The sequence below is a fragment of the Vipera berus genome, assembly GCF_964194415.1.
Source record: "Vipera berus genome assembly, chromosome: 1".
Lineage (NCBI taxonomy): Eukaryota > Metazoa > Chordata > Lepidosauria > Squamata > Viperidae > Vipera > Vipera berus.
In genome coordinates, this window is record NC_138202.1 from 10,920,832 (window position 1) to 10,941,382 (window position 20,551).

At 44.2% G+C, this 20,551-nt stretch overlaps 1 protein-coding gene across 1 annotated transcript in view; it reads right to left on the minus strand.

Moving 5' to 3' along the window:
* Positions 1-13,716: 13,716 nt before the first annotated feature.
* COMP (cartilage oligomeric matrix protein) overlaps positions 13,717-20,551 on the minus strand; it is a gene marked incomplete at its 5' end in the record, with an annotated part of 38,164 nt that continues 31,329 nt past the window's right edge. Inside the window, 4 exons of the mRNA XM_081318769.1 lie at positions 13,717-13,851; positions 14,153-14,292; positions 15,809-15,981; positions 16,688-16,884. Of these exons, the coding sequence (XP_081174895.1) occupies positions 13,802-13,851; positions 14,153-14,292; positions 15,809-15,981; positions 16,688-16,884 (560 nt within the window). The 3' untranslated portion in view covers positions 13,717-13,801. The remainder of the gene's footprint in view (positions 13,852-14,152; positions 14,293-15,808; positions 15,982-16,687; positions 16,885-20,551) is intronic.

Genomic DNA, 20,551 nt, shown 5'->3' on the forward strand with positions numbered 1-20,551 from the left:
TTGACCGCCACCGCCCCCGTTTGGGAGATTTAGTTGCATGAGCCACATAATTCCTCTCAGCAAACCTGACCGTGTAAAACTGTTTCTTTTTCTTCTTCTTATTATTATTATTATTTTGTTTTGGTTGTCGTTGTTCCTTCAAAGAATTTTCAGGGAGAGGCAAGGCAAGGCAAGCCGAGGGAGGAAAAGAAGGCACAAACGTTTTTTGTTTTTTGTTTTTTCTAATTATACAGGGAAATTCTGCAATTTGTCTGAAGGGATGAGATCTGAGTCGTCTCCTGCAGGTTTTTTTTTGTAATCACTTTTTTTTAAGGCAGCAAACTCTCCCCTTTTCCCCCCCCACCCCCGACCCCCCCGGTTTGGGAAGAAGTCGTTCTTGTTCTGCATATATTTTTTTTTTAAAAAAAACACCCCACCTTTCTCTTCTGCGTGAAATAATCTGCCTCTGACCAAACCAGGGTCTGGTTATCTTTGTACTCCAAATTGATTAGGTGGGAATCCTTTAAAGTGGCTTCACCCATCCAAAGAGACCACGACGTGTTCAGGTTATGGCATTCATCAGACTAACCACCCTGGGATTTATCTGGCTAGCGCAGGGGTAGGCAACCTCGGCTCTTTTATGACTCATGGACTTCAACTCCCAGAATTCCTGAGTTGAAGTCCACGAGTCATAAAAGAGCCGAGGTTGCCTACCCCTGGGCTAGTGGGTGGATTCAGTAAACAGTGGCCCCTAAGCCAAGGGGTCTCCAACCTTAGCAACTTTACAGCTTGTGGACGTCAAGTCCCAGAATTCCTCAGCAAGCACGGCTAGCTGTGGAATTCTGGGATTTGAAGGCCAGAGAGTTGCCAAGGCTGGATACCCCTTGCCATAAACCATAAACCACATAAGCCCTAATTCTGGGCTCTGCCAAGTATCCTGGTGTTGCTGTCTTCGCAGAAGCGTTGTGTAGTAAAGGGAGTGTTTGTTTCAAATGCAGTTGGACAAAAGCGGAGTGAGATAGTCGGCGTACAAATTTAATAAATCATTTACGTGGATGCATTCAGACCAGAGGGGACCCTGCTTTGAAAATTTGTAGCCACATCACCTTGAAAATTTGGAAAAGTTTTCTTTTTTTAAAAAACTCTTGGGGGGGTGTGTCGATAAAATTTTTATTAAACAGCTTCTCCTGATTGAGGATCCGTTTGCTTTTAACATTCATCCCAGTTGGTTCTGGCATGGCCCTATGGCCGAATGCTCCTTCTAACACCGCATGGTTGATGAGATCCTTTAGGTCAGAGGTCCCCAACCCCCAGTCTGTGGACCAGTACCGGGCCGCGGCATGCCAGCAACCGGGCCGCACAAACAAGCAAAGCCCCATCCACGAGATGCAGGCAGCACACAAAACCACACACCCTCCTGTCTGCCGAAAAACCTCTCTCCACGTGCCCCCAAAATTTGGGGACCTCTGCTTTACGTCATTTTTACTCCCTGGGACAAGGTTGTTTGAATGTGCAGCCATTTGTCTGGAATGGTACAGGTAGTCCTCGACTTACAACAGTTTGTTTAGTGACCATTCGAAGTTACAACGGCACCAAAAAAAAAAAGCGACTCGCAACTGCTGCAGCATTCCCACGGTCGCACGATCAAAGTTTGGATGCTGGGCAACTGACTTGTGGTTGCAGTGTCCCAGGGTGATTTTCTTGACAAGCGAGGTCAACGGGGGAAGCCTAAAAGATTCCCTTAACAGCCCTGTTACTAACTTAACGATTGCGGTGATTCATTCAACAGCCCTGGCAAGGAAGTTGGGGGACAAACCTCAACTTAACAACTGTCTCGTTTAACGACAGAAATGTTGGGCTCCGTGGTGGTTGTAAGTCAAGGACTGCCTGCGTAGGGTCTCCTGCCTGAGCAAAGGGTTGGATTAGAAGACACACACAGAGGTTCCTTTCAACTTCTGCCAGTGTGTATTCTCTAGCTTTGAGGAACCCTCTTTTTGGCCAAAGCTGGACGGCTGGTCTGCAGACTGAACACCGCCGCCCCCTCAAATTTGCCCTGAATCTAAGATTTGAGCCTGGTCACCACCACCTCCTGCTTTTTCTCTCACCACCCCCACCCCCAGATAACTAACTCTTAACTGTTCTTTGCTCCCCCTATATTCAGACTCTTTTCCCCCCTCCCCCAGTGAGTTATAGCTGGATCTTTGTGTCTACACAATCACGTGCTGGTAGCAGGGATATCCATTCTGAATACGTGTTCGGTTACGTTTCGTTTTGTGCCATGGTCAGTTTATAATTTTTGCACTAAAAGGATGGATTTTTATTTTTTAGAGGGGAAAAAAAGCGTTGTAGGTTCTTCGTGTAACGTTTTTGCTGTGATGTGTTTTCTTCTCCCCCTCCCTCCGCCCCCCATCGTCTAAAAATTCTGAAAAATGCTCTCTTCATTTCATAACCCGTGTCAGTATTTTAGTTTGAACGCCTCTAATGCGCGTAGTGGTCTGCTTATTTCAAAATTTGTTGCGGCTGTTTCTCAGAGGAAACCCATCAGAAAAGGCGGCGTCCTGCTTTTAAGCACAGGGCCCTAGGTACTACTAACCTACTAACTAAGCAGGCAGTTTGCAATTCTCTAGTTTCCCGCAACACAGTGAACATTGTGTTCGGTCCGATCTCTTGTCTTATTCCATCAGCATGCCAAAATTTCCTCCGAACTTTGACCTGTAATTTTGGGGCAATGGGTAGGCGAAATGCAGAATCCAATTTAGGGAAAGATTCATTGATTCTTGAGCTGGATTTTTTTTTTACATGGAGATATAAATGGTTATTTTCTTTCTCTCATTTTTTAGACTTACACATGTACATAGGAAAACTTGTGTATTGATAAATTGTAAGTAGTTTTACAAAATGGCCTTAATTTACTATTTATGTATATACATAACTGCGTGTGATTGTGCATGTATATGTGTGCATGCACTCACACACATATACATCCACGCAAACAGACAAAACCCTATCTGAATGCAATTTAATTTGAAATCTGAGCTGCGGGGATCACTTGCTTTCCACAAATAGTACTTCAGTTTTCCCTTGTTATAAAAAAAAAGTCGTAGAACAAGGAAGAAATTGAAGACCTAAACAGCAACACAAGCTGTGTTGTGGATCTGATTTTGCTGGTTGAGGTAGTAATTATGGGCCCGATGGTTCTCTCTTTTACGCACCTTACTTTCTGTTGTTTTATAAAATGAAAAACTTCCCTCCCTCCCTTCAACTCTTGAGTAAAATATGTATTAAAGATTAAGGAGTGGGGGAAGAGAAAAGTAATAAATGCACTAGAGCTCCAAGTTACGGGATCTGCAACTTGCCAAAATTGTTGCAGGGTGGGAGGAAGGCAAAGGAATCTTGTCACGTGTAAGGCTTAGAAACCCCAAAGTTGCGTTCTATTTTTTTTTGGATTCCGCTTTGTGTTTTTGTTCTATGGGGGGAAAAAAAGGATTGTCTGGGGAAATAAGCCTTTTTATGGTTGTTGATGTCTGCATGAATGGTGAAGAAGAATCTGTCAAAAAGTGGTGCCTGTCGTCTAGGTAGAGAATTAAGACTTTTAATTTAAAAAACAAACAAACAGATACGTCTTAACTGTGAGCTTGATTCGGAGCCGGATTTGATCCCACATTGGTCATTGTTATGAAGTGGTCCTTCTTTATTTTCATTCCTTAAAATCTGATTTCATTCCCCCTACCCACCCCCACCCCCCAAAAAAGTTAGGAGCAGTATTGACAATTCTCTGCCCCGTTCCTTCATTTTAGCCCTCATAATCAGCACAATAGAAAACCTCAGTCGAGAAAAAATTACTGGGCCAAGATCGCTAAGTAAGTTTTGGGGCCTAAAGATGCTCCTGTTTCTAGTCGGATACTAAAATCCAGACGGAGGAAGCCTGGGGCTCTCTGGATATATTTTTTTTCCTGTCCATTTCCAATAGTCCTGCCAACGTGGTCAGTGGCGAGGGATTATTGTGCGTTTTGCCACCCAAAACATCTGAAAAACAGCAGTTTGTGGCGCCCGCTGAGCTTCGTTGTTTTCCTGCAGACATTTCATTACCCAACTAGTAGCATCATCAGTGCTTGTTCTCAGGCCAACAGGCTTGGCCTGTTGATTAGGCTGTTAGACCCCACTAGTCCACGGGTAGGCAACCTCGGCTCTTTTATGACTCATGGACTTCAACTCCCAGAATTCCTGAGTCAGCTATGCTGACTCAGGAATTCTGGGAGTTGAAGTCCATGAGTCATAAAAGAGCCGAGGTTGCCTACCCCTGCCCTAGTCCATAAACAGAGTGTCAACGCTGCTAACATCGAATGTGATTGCTTGACAAGAGATGAAGAAGTAGCTATTTCATACCTTAAACTTGTGTATTGCTTTAAGACTTGTGTATTGCTTTAGTTTAAAGTTGGGAGGAGGGAAGAGTAGGAATCCACTTTCAAGGCCATTTGTCTCTCTAAAGAAGACAAGGTTTTGGCGGAAGGGAAACGGATTCTTTAAATTAATTGGAGAATATGATTAATGATAACATTAGAAAGGTGGAGAATTGGGTTGTAATATATTGTGCAAGGGGGAGGGGGCGCGGAGATTTCAGATTCCAGCTTCCTTCGAGCAAGCATTTGCCGGTGTCTTAGGCTGAATAAAGGACTTTTAAGGTAAACCATGCCTCAGAGTCACTTGAAAAGCTCATACGTCGGAAACTGGACACAGAGAGCAAAGGCCACTCCTTTCCATCGCTGATGATGTTGCCTACCTGGGTAAGGGAAGGCCTGAAAGAAAGGAACTAAGCTCAGACAGCACTAAGGACCCCACAGTTCAGTTTTGTAGCCGACAATTTGAGCTACGGCTATTCTCTTCTGTGGAAACTGCCAGGTTGTCTGTTATTCAGAACTACGGCTGTGTTTCTTATCCAGCTTCCAGGCTGCCATTCATTAGGTAGACACCAATGCCTACGGACCGGGCTGACATGGATTAATTTGCCCTGCCAGCTGCCCTTTAAGTCCCCTCCTGTCCTAAAGCCACGTCCAGGAATATTATCTCAGAATGAAGGATAAAGACGTCCCTTCTAGGACGTTTTTGGGAGATTTATTTTCTTCATGCTGGAAAATGCATCCTTCAAATAACCTGTCCCCTCCCTGCCTGAGGCTTTTGCTCCTTTTTGATTTCCGTACCGTTTCAAAGGAACGCTTCATTTCTCTCTTAATAAGCTGGTTAGTGGAAGACTAGGTCAGGGGTAGGCAACCTTGGCTCTTTTACGGCCGTTGCTGGCTGGGGAAGTCTGGGAGTTGAAGTCCACACATCTTCAGGTTGCCACGGTTGAGAAAGATGCCCTATGGAGGCAGTCTTCCTCTGAATTCCAGATCAAGGGTAAATCCCAGTTTGCAAGTTGGCTTTCAGAAGACACCTGACGCTGACCCTTGTCTGATTCAGCAGCACGTTTTGGATGAGGGTGTGCAAAGGGGACAGCTTACCTTTTGCTCAAGGCCAAGCTATTGCATGTTCAAAGAAACTGCATCTTGTTATTGTTACTGCTGCATGTTAACAAAACTCTGGGCTTAGTCTCCTTGGAAACATAGTTCTCCACGAGCACAATGTCTCCAGGTATTCCTATTTTGTTTCTGTTTTTTAAGTAGTCCCCTAAGAGATTTATCTATAAATATATATATATATATAAATATATACATATGAAGATAACGTATTTCTGTTTTTCTTTCACGGATGGATGCTTTGCGACCTACCTACTTCATTTCCCTTCTCCATTGGCTGAACCGTTCAAAAATATTCAAAATGAGGCTGCATCTCCCTGACCTTATAAAGCTCTGTGCTTTTAAACAGTGAAGGCGCTTTAATTTTAGGGGGAGGGGGAAACCTCCTTTGTCACTGTGATGACATTGTGAAAGAGCAATTTAAATATTTACGTATGCACACTTTTTTAATGAAAAGGGGAAAAATATTTAAAAAAAAATTTCTGTGTTTTATAGGAATGGCAACGGTGGGTGTGATGCTACAGTTCACACCTACACAAGGGTATCATGATGACATTTAATAGCATATTATGAATCATTTTTATCTTTTTAAAAGCAGAACTTTTATCATTTTTGTGGTTCTTTGTGGCAAGATTTGAAAAGGCAGGAAGGATGATAAACACTAGATCGAGGCACTTATTAATCTGCTTTCATTATTTGCTTTCTTTTCTTTCTTTTTTTCGGTGTGATATGTTTGTATATAAAATAAATGTGAGATTGGCCAGTTTTCACTGTTGAAGAAATAATAAGGGATGGTTATATATTACTTCTTTGGAGATGCATGCACACTCCTAACACAGTCACTGTTTGACAGAGCATTATTCTTTTTTTATTTAAAGCAAAATTTAGCAAGGGTCAATATCCACAAGGGATGTTTGGCAGATGATCTATAAATACTCAAAAACATCTGTGTCCCATGAACACAGAACAGTTTATAACAGTGTTTTTCAGACTTGACAACTTTTAAGATATATGGACACTATTCCAATATCTAAAGGGCTGCTACAAAGAAGAGGGGGCCAGCCCCGTTCTCCAAAGCACCCGAAGGCAGGACAAGAAGCAACGGATGGAAACTAATCAAGGAGAGAAGCAACCTGGAACTAAGGAGAAATTTCCTGACAGTTAGAACAGTCAGTGGAACATCTTGCCTCCAGAAGACGTGGGTGCTCCATCACAGGAGATTTTCAAGAAGAGACTGGACAGCCATTTGTCTGAAATGGTATAGAGTCTCCTGCTTGATTAGGGAGTTGGACTAGAAGACCTCCAAGGTCCCTTCCAATTCTGTAACTCTGTTAACACTACACTCCATTTAAGTTATATGTAGCAAAGAAAGAAATTTGCTGAAAAGTCATTACTATTTTGCCTGAAAAAACATTGAAATCAACCACATCATAATTCTCTGAGGGGGAAAAAAAAGAAAAGAAAAATAATTAAAATGACAATAACCAGCTACGTACTAGAGGATTAACTCCCAGGATTCCTCGTAACTTAAATGACAATAACCAGCTACGTACTAGAGGATTAACTCCCAGGATTCCTCGTAACTTAAATTTGCCAAGTTTGAAAAACACTGGCCTATAATTACACTGGGGGAACAGAACCTTTTGGTCCAGTTCAACCACTGCTTTTTTTTTTTTTTTGTAAAAAAAAAAAAGGTGCCGGAACTCACACAGGTCATACAACCCGCCTTGCCTACCCTACAAGGTTCCATCCATAAAAGGTGCCGGAACTCCATTCTGGGTCTTCTATGACAAAAAGAAGCCTTGAGTTCAACTCGTCACTTTCTTTTGGAAGAGCTTTTGCAAGTCATCAAGGGCTGGAAATACTCTTTTGGTCTGCCTTCATCCTTATTCCCTTCCTGGTATGAGACCCTGTCTTGGGTATCTTTTTTTGAGAAGCCTTTCAGAGATTCCAAGCGCATCATTGTTGCATGAAAATGACGTATATCTATAAATCATAGCTGCCGCCCCCTCCCTCCCCCCCTCCCCCGCGCTTGTCCATAGAAATTTGACAGCAAATTGTTGGATTCACGTGGCATGGTTTTGGGGGGTTGTTTTTTTTTTTTGTATTTAAAAAAATAAATGGCAAAATAGGTGCATTAAGTAAAGTTTAGTGCACTATCCCTGTGTTTATACTAGATGCCTAGCCTGATTGTTATATGAACCTGTTTTCTGGGTGGGCTCAATATATTGAACCGTAAACTAGCCAGGTGGCCCCCAAAGAGAACTAGCCAAAACGCAGTACGTTGTGCGAAAGCATCTGCTAGGTGCATTATGTGCATTATGCAGGTTAAGAAACGACCGGTTTTGTTGAGAAACTAATCCCCCCCAAAAAACTGTCGAGAGCCTTGGCTGGCTGTAACATTCGGAGCAAATAAAATCCCGACTGCCTCCCCTCGGGACCTTTTTCAAAACGTTCTTCCCCTGGCCCAGAAACACGAGTGGGGCTGCTGGAAATGCGTTAACGTCCACATTGCCACCCCTCCCTCCCTCCCCTGCTGGAAGGCACATCTGGCGGAACATTCTTGGCTCTCCATTCCAAGAGGTCATTGGCAAAGTGCCCAGAGAGCCTCCCCAAAGAGTGAGATGGGCAGTATATAAATTTAATAAATAATAAAATAAAACCAAAGCACGGTCCTGAGGGAAGGGAGGCTCTAGGAATCTGGGCAGAGGAATCTGGGCAACCAGACCACTCAATTATAGCATTTAGACTGGAAAAGATTAAGGGAGGACCCCAGAATATTGAGTCCCCGGAACCGCAAGAAGATCAGATGGGCCAATCCTAAAGCAAAGCAAACCCTGGCTGTTCTTTGGACGGACAGAGAGCTGAAACTGAAGCTCAAGTAATTTGGCCCACAGACGAGGAGAGAGGGCTTCTTGGAATGGCGCTGGGAAAGTTTGAAGGCACAAGAAGAAGGCGACAATTGGGCAAGCTCCAGGAGATGGTGGAGGGGGGGGGGGTTGGCGTACTATGGTCCAAGAGGTCGTGAAGAGTCGTAAGCGACTTAGTGTCTGAACAACAACAACAGTAAAGGAATTTTTTAGGATTTTACATAGGGTGGATAGACTTTGTTTTCCGTTATTCCAGGAGACGCTAGAATAAGCAGCTGGAAGCCGAAGGGAGCTGAGCAAACATTCCCACCCATCAAGAGCCATGTGGCAGTGAATCTGGCTATTTCAGAAAAATATGGGCTCTCTGAAAGTATTTAAGCAGATCCTGGACAAGTATCTCTTTGCGGAAGCGGTACTCAAGTCTTGCCGAAATATTAATATTCAGAATAATATATTGGCTGTTGAAATAGATGATTTTTCACCATCACCTCCAGTTCTAGGCTGGCGTTGAAATTTGGCAGGCCGTAAATCAGCTTCCTGTAAATGCAAGGTGACTGGATCCCATCTGTGGGTTACAGGGGTAAAATGTATGATAACAGCAGTTCCGTTGCTGTGTTTGCAGGATCCAGTAGTTTATGCTTCAGCGTATTGTTAGAAACCCAACCACAATCTTAGCAGGTCATCGGCTTAGAAGGATTTGCTTTAGCATAGCGTGTTACAAAACACAATTCTTGTGTTTTGTAACACGCTATGCTAAAGCAAATCCTTCTAAGCCGATGACCTGCTAAGATTGTGGTGTTTTGTTCACCTGGGATTGATTAATTAATTAATTCTTGTGTTTTGTTCACCTGGGATTAGTAGAACCCAGCCTTAATGGAAGTGGGGGGGGGGAACCCCACAACTATTGTGAAGTTGACCACTTTCTGGTTTATCAAAGAAGGCCGGCATAATGACTGCCATAACATCAGGCCTGGTCCTGTGGGTGCTTCAACTTGCAACCATCATGATTTACGATGAAAATTCCAGACTCCATTATGACCATAACTCAAGGACTGTAATTCATGCTGAGGGCCACCTGTAAACAAAGAAAAATTGGCCGAGGGGATGCATTAAAAAAAAAAGCATTAATAAAAATTTCCACGTAGAGCAATAGAAGCAAAACAAACCAGGCATATTTTTATAACCCCGGCCTGCACAAACAGCCAGCCACAGAAAGGAGCCAGCAGAGAAGCAACGAAGTGTCCAGATCAGCATTGATGCCCACGAACAACACAATAGCAGCAAAATTACCTACCCTCTTGGCTTGAGAATTGCTAACAACATCTCCATTCTCTGGCTTTTCACTTTGCTAGCTACTTGGAAAAGAAAGCCCGAGAGAACTTAGGGTGACCATATTTCAGCCCAGTGAAACCTCTGTTTGCTGTTTTCCTGTCCTTTGAATATAAGTAGCTTGAAAGAATTACTTAAGTTAAAAAAAAAATCCAGCCAGTTTTGTGGCCTCCAAACAATGTGGAATAAAATTTCCTGTTTTGTGGAGCTCAGAACGTTTGGCCGCTGGGCTCACTTTGAAGTCAGACATTTTTATCATCTTTTCTTTCGTCGTCGTGCAGGCGCAGACTCTAAAGTAGACTCTAAATGTTGTGTGCATACACAAAGCTTCCACTAACGGAAGGCAGCTTGTCCCAAAGGTCCTTTTTCAAGAGACAACCGGACCTTCCTTTGTTTTTCCTTGGAAGATGTTTCGCTTCTCATCCAAGAAGCAGAACTGAAGAAGCTTCTTGGATGAGCAGCGAAACATCTTCAAGGAAAAACCAAGAAAGTCCGGTTGTCTCTTGAAAAAGGACCCTTGGGACAACTGTGATCTGGATGACTGAGAATCTCTATAGACAGAGGGGAAACTTGGTTTTTTGGAAAGGAGAAGGCAAATGTGATTTAAAAGGTTGGAGATCAAAGGTCAGAACTGCAAAGGGCCTGCCTGGGGCTGCTTTTCCAAGCCATGGCTCTGTCTGGGGGGAAAAAAACCCCAACCCTCATTAAAAAAAAAATGATCTTGTTCTAGTGGATTGTTGAAAAGCATGAGGACTAGTTGCACCACTAGTTGTGTGTCTTCTTATTTGTTCTGATACAGCTGTGTATCCCAGTGTCAATATAGTTTATGAGATTATATTGCAGTTGGGTTTCTGAAAGGTCATGACTAAATTTCTTCAGCTGCTGATAATTGTGGGCAAAAGAACTTGGCAATTCTGCTCATGTAATTCCTTTTCTTTGGGAAGTTTTTTTTTGCTGTGAAAGGAAGGTTATTCATTATTCTGTAGGACATTTGCAGTAAGAGACTGCACAAAAACAAGGGACTTTGGACTAAGGTGTGTGACTTTCAGATATTGTCTCTTGGGTATGATGGACCTGGGCATCGAAGAGAGTGAAAATGAAGACCATGCAGAGGGAACTGGGCCACTGCAGGCCTTCCCAGCACCTCCCGGACAAAAATTGGAGCTGTGAACCAGTGCTTGAAGTGGCCACCCAATCCAAAGGAATTTATTTTGAATTGGGGATGAACCGACAGGCCACGGCAGTTTAGATCAGCGTTTCCCAACCTTAGGAACTTGAAGATGCGTGGACTTCAACTCCCAGAATTCCCCAGCCAGCTATGCTGGCTGGGGAATTCTGGGAGTTGAAGTCCACGCATCTTCAAGTTCCTAAGGTTGGGAAACACTGGTTTAGATCATCAGTATTTATTCTACAGGCTTGGCATTTCTTTCTTGGGGAATGCCGTATTTTCCACCTTAAGTAGTTCCTAACTGCAGGCATAAGCAGTTGCACATTTAACATTATCTGTGTTTATAGTGCAACTTTTAACTGTATTACTGGAAACATCCGGAACATTTGACTAAAGTTAGCAAGTGCAAGTCTAATTAATTCTAGCTAGTAGCATGGTAGCTATTAAGACATGGCTTTCTTTGGGGGAAGAAATTCATGTCTTTTTTTATTCTTTTTCCAAATTTCTTACGGAGTGTCTGAAAGCACGAAAAAAGAAGTTTTATCTCAATTAATATAAATTCAGCTGCCCAGAGCAGCTTCTCTTATTGACAGGCAGCTAAAACAATGTACACACTTCATATTTGGGGGTGATCTGAAGGGGGAAGGGAACAGTCTATATATGTATTATTATTTTTTTGGTATTTGAACTGTGTGACATCCTGTTTACAGGGGTTTTATTTTTTATCCATGAGGACTAGCAGAATGACTTTATCGATATATGCAAATCCTACCATTGAGCTACAGGTTTTTTTGGGGGGGAGGGGGGAGGACATGGGCAGGAGTAAACGAACTCTGGAGCATTGAGGCATAATTTATTGTGGCTTTTTCTCTCTTGGCAAAAAAAAAAAGCCTTGAAGATGGCTTTCTAAGCGTGTGTGTGTATGTGTGTGTGTGTGCGTGTGTGTGTGTTCTTTTTGCAAACTTAAGAACATGACGATGTGAAAAAAAAACAAAATTCTGTGCACATTCTTTTAAAACCTTTTTTTGTTCGTTTGTTTCCCTTTTTTTCCTGTGAAGGCTTTTTTTTGTCTTTGTAACTTTGCATTATTTGTAAATGAAATGTAATAAAGTTCAGCTGTTTTTCTCTCTGGCTGTTCAGCTCTGCTTTTCTGAAGAATATTTATAATCGATGTGTTTTATGTCTCAAATTGAGGCTTTGGTCGTTTTAAAGTGCATTTCCTCCACTGAATGCCCAGCTAGCTTTTTTTTTTTTCCTTTTCCAAACCTCTTCTGAAAGGAGCGGCAGATAATAAATACTACTTAACCTTTGGTAGACAAATGTTATTTTATTAACTGAACAGTCTGTATTTGTACAAACAGCTCTCCGAGTTTCTCCTAAACTAGTGCAGTGTTTCTCAACCTTGGCCCCTTGAAGATGTGTGGACTTCAACTCCCAGAATCCCCCAGCCATGGCCAAGGTTGAGAAATATTGCTCAGGGGTAGGCAACCTTGGCTCTTTTATGATTCATGGACTTCAACTCCCAGAATTCCTGAGCCAGCCATGCTAAGGGGAAAGGGAAAGGTTTCCAAGCTGAGCCATGCTGGCTCAGGAATTCTGCGAGTTGAAGTCCACGAGTCATAAAAGAGCCAAGGTGGCCTAGCCTGCTCTAGTGGAACAAGCCAAGCATCTTGGATTATTGGGTTAAGTGTATCACTTTAGGAAACTGTCTTATCCAAGATCACCTCTAGCCCAGGAACCACTCAATCTAAGTAGCACTTGCTGTCCAGGACTTAAGTCAAGAGTGACTTGCTCATCCCTTGCTATCTGGTCCTCTTAACCAGAGGTGTGACCCAAGGCCTTCTCTGTGCAAACCTGGCATTCTACTACTAAGCTTTGCTCGCTGCCCAAAATGCTTGGACGTTTCGAAGGCCACTTGCGTGGTTTCCAAACCGAACAAGATTCCCATCAAATCCTGGAGTGGTGGCGATGCGGATTCCTGAATCAAACAGAAGCCTCAGCTTGTACAGGTAGTCCTCGACTTACAACCATTTGTTTACTGACCGTTCAGAGTTGCCAGGCACTGAGAAAAGTGACTTACGACCACTTTTCACACTTACAACTGTTCCCACGGTCATGTGATCAGAATTTGGATGCTTTGCAACCAGTTCATATTTATGAGAATTGCAGTGTTCCAGGGTGTGTGTGTGTGTGTATCATGTGATCACCTGCCATCTGACAAGCAGAGTCGATGGGGAAGCCAGATTCACTTCACAGCTGTGATCCTAAGTTAACAAGTGCAGTGACTCAGTTAACAACTGTGGCAAGAAATGTCGTAAAATGGGGCAAAAGTCACGTAACAAATGTCTCGCTTAGCAACAGAAATTTGGTTGTAAATCGAAGACTACCATATGTAATGTTATATATATATAATATATTATATATTTCCTTGGAAGGCTCCATTTGAGAACCGGAGTGAGACTCCCAAGGCACCTTCCCATCTCTTGCAGAGGGCATGGAGCAAAATCCAGGAAACCATGACAGGTCACTGTCCATGTCCCATCTCAGCGTCAGCAGAGGCTGACCCAAGAAGAGGCAAGACAAGGGCAGGAGGCAACCCAGTGGAGGATGCCCAAGAAAGCCCCTTCTCTGATGGTGATGCTTCAGCCTTCCAGGATGTTCCCCTGCTTATGTCCACCCTTGTGGACTTGTTAGCAGCTGCCACAGGGCGCGAACGGCTCTTCTGCACTGTGTCGAGCAATGAGGGCCCTCGGGGTGCATGTGGAAGAAGTTCTCGGGTGAGGTGGAGGCTGGTTCCAGGAAGGAAGGAGGGGTAGTGGGGATGCCATGGGGGCTGGCGGGCACGGTGCTTGCCACGTACTAGGAGACAGTTCACCATGTGCTATATCTTGAAGAGAGCAGAAGCAGTGGACAAGTCTCTTTTCAGCCAGCAGCAGTAGCATTTAGTAGTCGTGTCGGTTCCGGAAAGCCTCGTGGTCTTCAGGAATCGTGTCTGAGAAGAAGGGGAAGAGAGAGCATATGAACCAGAACAGAAGATCAGCAGCTGAATGCAGGTCCAGATGCTCTGATTGGGGGGGGCACTTTATGGGGGCTAGCAGGGGGAACCCCTCAGAGAGAGGGATGCTAAAGGCCTCTGCAGGAAATCCTGAGCAAGGCAGCTCTGGATCGTGGATACTCTCCAGATCCTCCAGCTGAGGACCATGCTTGTTCTAATGATGCTTCAAGACCTCCCTCCAATGGCATCAGAGCGGCCTTGGGGACCACAGGACAGGATTGGATCGAGCCTCACTCACCATTACAACGATACCGCAGGTTGGACCAGATGATGTTTTCCTGGGAGAAGCAGAAGACCCCCAGGCGGCCCCCCCTCATGGTTGTGTCGAGGACAACGCCAGTGTCGGCCACCACCTCAGATCCCTCATAGAACCGAGTCCTGAAGTACAAATCCAAAGAAGGACTTAGCTTATTTCTGGCAGTCACAATGTTTTATCTTGTGTCCCACGGCACCTTGCCTTGAACGCTGTTACGTTCTAGGGCAGAGGTGGGGAACGATGGCCTCTTTATGACTTGTGGACTTCAATTCCCAGAATTCCTGAGCCTGGGAGTTGGAATTCCACAAATCATAAAAAGGGCCATCATTCCCCACCCCTGTTCTAAGGCATCTAACATGGGTCTATTTTAAGAAGTCAAAAGATGGTAGATGCGATGTGCAATAAAGCTTCGCCTATTTTGTGTGCATTGTGAGGCACATAAAAATAAGTGGAACTTCAGTTATGCTATCATTGGCCACCATCCTGTTCTGTTGGACACTATCCTGTAAGACTTCTGGTGTCCAATCTCTAAAACATAACAGCTAAACCTTGGATCAGTTTGTAAGTTTGTCTTGAAACTGGAAAAGGGATAAACTAAGGCTGATTGTCCACTATTTCTGTAAATAATTCTTTTTTTAAAAAAATTCCATTTATACCTCGCCCTTCTCCGAAGACTCAGGGCAGCTTACAAGCTTAGCAGTAGCCTTCATTCTATGTATATGCCTGCTTATTAGGGCTTTTGGGGCCCCCCAAGCGGCATTATTACAAAGTCAGCTTATTGCCCCCAACAATCTGGGTCCTCATTTTACCTACCTGGGAAGGATGGAAGGCTGAGTCAACCTTGAGCCTGGTGGGATGCGAACCTGCACTAATTGCAGGCAGCTGGTGTTACTTAAGGAGGCATTAGCCCACTGCTCCACCAAGGCTCTTATTCAGACCCTTCTGATACAGATAAATATCTTTTAATGAGGGGAAATAGCCTTCTGATCCTCTGAGCACTACTTAAGGCGTTTCCCACCACTTCACCAATGAATTTAGGACATTACATTGCTTCAGCTGACAAAATGGAGTTATAAACACTGGTAGGAAATCTTGACAAGAGTTCAGGTAGTTTTTGAAGAATGGTATATATCTGCATCTTTCAAATGCCTCATACAAACTCTTAAATGTAAGTGCTCTCTTGAAAGTCAGCTTGGAAAGCTTAGAATGATATAAAATCCCCTTTAAAAAAGTAATTAAGGTTGTCCTGCACTTACAACCCACATCATAACAGTTAAAAAAGGGATCAGTACAGACCAAATTTTACGGCTTTTTTTTTTAAATTTTTTTTGCACCAGTTGTTAAAACACAGCAGTCATTAAACAAACCCATTGTTTGCTATGGTGCAGTTTTGCTGAAAACCGGAAGTGCTGGTTTTCAGCAAAACTGTCATAAAAACACAGTAGGTGGCCACAGGATGCTGCAAACAGCCCTCAATGCAGTCTATTTCCAAGTGCCCAAAGTGGAGCGAAGTGCACTGATGATGTTACCTAGTTGGGTCATGAAACGTCTGCAAGAAAACAACCCAGCTCAGAGAGCACCAAGGACCCCACAACTCACTCCTGGGCTACAGAGATTTTTTTGTCAGTATTTCTTTACCGGATGTAGCCCACCTGGGGCCGGTGCTGTAAGAACCAGCGGTAGGAAGTCTTATCTTTCCAGCCGACGTTCCGGGGGTCTTTCCACAACAACTTGACCTGGTCAACTGTGTCCCCCGTGTGCCACAATGAGTTACGTAGGTATTCTCCAGGCCCGGTCTTTGATTTCACTGCCTGCAAGGGAAAAGCAGGAGGAATATTGACCCTCTTTCCCATTCTTGCTACCTGTTGTGATTCAGGGTCAGCCTGTGGGTTCGGCAGTTGGGTCGGACGATTCAGAGGAGGAGGAGGAGGGGGGGTTTTGGAGAGCCTGCAGAGGACAGTTCTGAGGCATCGCAGAGCCCTCAGCCAGGCCCCTCCTATCTGGTTACTACTCAGACCCAGCTGTGTGAGCCTGACAGCGTGGATGAAGATGACCCACAGCTGGCCTTGTTCAAGGACGCCCGAAGCAGGAGGCAGTCGAGCAGGAGTAAACAGGAAGGCAATAGGGCACCTCGGAAGGAGGCAACGAGAAGCCATGCCTTGAAACTGTTTAAAAGGGGAATGTGTGGGAGGGCTGGTTGCTGAAGGCAACCATTTGAGCAGCTTCTGTATTAGTGGTTCGTATTTTGTTTTGCTCAGTTTGCTCTGTTTTGGATCTGTTTTGTGTAAATAAATTTGGCGGGCTTACTTCCAGCCTTTTGCCTTTTGAAAAGGGGTTGTCCCTGACATTTCTGCAGGTCCAGTAGTAGGCTGGAACAAAACACTACCGTGTCAGGTGGAGGAGATGGAACACCCCATCGTTGCTCCTTCAGCCGTGTCCTGACATGCTTTTTCTCCTGCTTCTCTACCCTGGCTGAGTCATGATGAGAAGGGAGCCCAACGGCAGCTCTGCCCCTACCTTGAGTTGGATGCCAGGCTCTGCCACAGCCCGGAAAGGATTGGCCTGCCAGTAGGTTTGTTCCATCTGCTTCCACATCACGACATAGAAGCTGGAGCTATCCTGGTAGCCAAAGATGAACCCCGCGTAGTCGTCATCCGTGACCGTGTTCACATGGAAGGTGCCTTCGAAGTCCACCCCATTGAACGCAGTGTACCCTGAGCCCGGGCGAGGAGAAGACAAAGGCCATCGCATCAATACATTGCATTTTTATGTCTTGCCGTTCACGTCAAAAGACTGAGAATAGCAATACAGGAGAATATCTGTAGCTCAGGGCTGAAATGTGGGGTCCTTGGCGCTCTCTGAGCTTGTTTTGTTTCCCTGCAGACGTTTCATTACCCAACTAGGTAGTACCATCAGCATGAGTAAGGAGTGAGGTTTGCTTGCGCTCTCTAAACTAAGAGGAAACCCCACTCCTTACCAGGACTGATGGTGTTACCTAGTGTGGGTAATGAAACGTCTGCAAGAAAATAACCAACCTCAGAGCACACCAAGGACCTGACGCCACGAGTTTGACATGCCTGGCCTAAAGCAAGAATGTAATTGGAGAAAGCGTCTCAGATTTGAGCGCCTCTGGGTTCTCTTGAAGGTAAAGGCAGGGAAGGGAAAGATACACATTCAGATGTCCACAATTTGTTACTGCAACCTTACAATAAAAGTACAGGTAGTCCTCGACTTATCAACGGTTTGTTTACTGATCAAATCAAAATGACAGTGGCATTGAAAAATGCGACGTGACCATTTTTCACAGTTACAACCTTTGCAGCATCCCCATAATCGTGTGATCAAAATTCAGATGCTTGGCAGGCTGGTTCATATGTATTTGCTGTGTCACAAGCTCATGTGATTCAACTTTTGCGACCTCACAAGCAAAGTCAATGGGAAAAACAGCTTCACTTAACAACCAGGCTACTAACTCATCAACTGCAGTGATTCACTTAACAACTGTGGGAAGAAAGGTCATAAAATGGGGCAAGACTCACTTAGCAAATGTTTCACTTAACAAGAGAAGTTAGATTGGGCTCGATTGTGGCCGTAAATCAAGGACTACCTGTACACGTAGTCTTCAATTTACAACCATTTCTTTAGCAACAATTCAAAGTTAACAGTGGCACTGAGAAAGGTGACTCACAACAGGTCCTCGCACTTAGAACCACTGAAGTGTTAATACCACTTTACAACACCTTGGTAAGGCCACACTTGGAATATGGCATCCAGTTTTGGTCGCCACGATACAAAAAAAGATGTTGAGACTCTAGAACAGGGGTAGACAACTTCGGCTCTTTTATGACTCATGGACTTCAACTTCTGGGAATTGAAGTCCATGAGTCATAAAAGCCGAGGTTGCCTACCCCTGCTCTAGAAAGAGTGCAGAGAAGAGCAACAAAGATGATCAGGGGACTGGAGGCTAAAACATAAAAGGAACAGTTGCTAGAACTGGGTATGTCTAGTTTAATGAAGAGAAGAACTAGGGGTGACATGATATTTGAGTGGGGACAACCTATTCTCCAAAGCACCTGAAGGCAGGACAAGAAGCAATGGATGGAAACTAACGAAGGAGAGAAGCAAGCTATAACTAAGGAGGAATTTCCTGACAGAACTATTAATCAGTGGAACGACTTGCCTCCAGATGTTGTGAATGTTACAACATTGCAGGTTTTTAAGAAGAGACTGGGCAGCCATTGGTCTGAAATGGTATAGGTTCGCCTGCTTGAGCAAGGGGTTGGACTAGATAGAAGACCTCCAAGGTCCCTTTCAAGTCTTTATTCTGATGTTACCTACTTTCTTGCCTTTGTTGAAGAAAACTAGGGAGTTTCGATCTTGAGACGTTTTCTCTCTAACTAAATGTTAAGAGACGACTCTCTTTGGCTAGAATAATCCCAGGTACTTTAATCTTTGCTTGCTTTCCCCATGGACAGGCATCAGCAGCAGCCTCTTTGTTCCCATCTGCCTTTTCCCATTCTGCAGTTCGTGTGTACATTTCTTACAAGATGTGCACATGCCTCATTTAAAGTAAACGGAGCTGAGAATAGCCTCCTCAAACACGGTTAATTCTGTTGACGCAGCCTTTTTTTTTATATTCCATTTATATCCCGCCCTTCTCCGAAGACTCAGGGCGGCTTACAAGCTTAGCAGTAGCCTTCATTCTATGTATATGCCTGCTTATTAGGGCTTTCACCCCCCCCCAGCGGCATTATTACAAAGTCAGCTTAATTGCCCCCAACAATCTGGGTCCTCATTTTACCTACCTCGGAAGGATGGAAGGCTGAGTCAACCTTGAGCCTGGTGGGACTCGAACCTGCACTAATTGCAGGCAGCTGGTGTTACTTAAGGAGGCATTAGTAGTCTAGCTCTCCTTGCACAAGCTCCAGAACAGAGTTCACGGTTTTGGGAGGCTATCTGAGGATGCAAAGCTCAGATTGTACGCCGCTTTCCCGCAAGCCACGCACACAATCCTCACCCAGTTGTCATTACGAGTAGTCCTCAGTGTATGACCGATCGCTTAGTGACTATTCAAAATTATGATGGACATCCTCAGGGGTATTTACAACCCAGTTCTGAAGTTCCAACTGCCGTTTGCAGCATCCTGCAGTCACCTCTCCGCGTTTTATGATGGTTTTACCAAAAGTTGGCATTTATTTCCAGTTTTCGGCAAAAACACCCCGTAGCAAATAATTGGTTCACTTAGCAACCACTGCAAAAATTGTCAAATTGGGTTGATCCCATGGGTTGACCCACTTCACAACTGTCACAATTGGTTTACAACCATCACAGGTCAACTGTAATGGGTCCGAAGAAGGAATTGTGTCAAATGGAAGTAAACTGTAATGACGTTTGCTTTGGTCTGAGTCAGGCCAGATGAACTTAAAATTTTGATCTGGCCCCCTTCTACTGGGAACCCGTGCACTGATCTACCACTCTTGGCCCCGAAGGGTTGCAATTCCTTCCTTAGGCCTTCCTTTTAAATGTGAACATTGCAGCCTGAGGACCTCAAGAAGGAGCATCTCTGCATCCGGTATGTTACCCTTGCGTTCTGCTTCCTGGGTTATGTATTTCCTCAGCCTACTTTCAGCCCTTCAAGGGCAGGGGTGGGTAACTATGGCAACTCTACGACCTGTGGACTTCAAATCCCAGAGTTCCTTAAGCATTCTTTTTGCTTAACCTTATACAAAGAATAAGTATTCCAGGGGTCTTCAGACTTGGCCCTTTTTATGATTTGTGGACTTCAATTTCCAGAATTTCTCAGCCAGGCATGCTGGCTGAGGAATTCTGGGAATTGAAGTCCACAAGTCGTAAAAGGGCCAAGTTTGAAGACCCCTGATGTATTCTACAAAGTAGACAAAAATGTTTCTACTAACCCGACCAACCTACAGTTACGCCTGATTTATTATTTATTTAAGTTAAAGACACTAAGGGCTGCAATAAAATTTAATTATTCCTGATGATGGATTTATGCGCAGGCGGTTCTCGATTTACAGCTTGTCATGTGTGGAACCACTGATTGGTTCAAAATTGGGAAAGGAGTCCGGCAAGGCTGTATACTGTCACCCTGCCTATTTAACTTATATGCAGAGCACATCATGAGAAAGGCAGGGCTAGATGAATCAAAAGTTGGAATTAAGATTGCCGGAAGAAATATCAACAACCTAAGATACGCAGATGATACCACTCTAATGGCAGAAAGTGAAGAAGAACTAAAGAGCCTCTTGTTGCGGGTGAAGAAGGAGAGTGCAAAACTTGGGTTGAAACTTAACATTAAGAAAACCAAGATCATGGCATCTGGCCCTCTCAATTCCTGGCAAATAGATGGGGAAGAAATGGAGG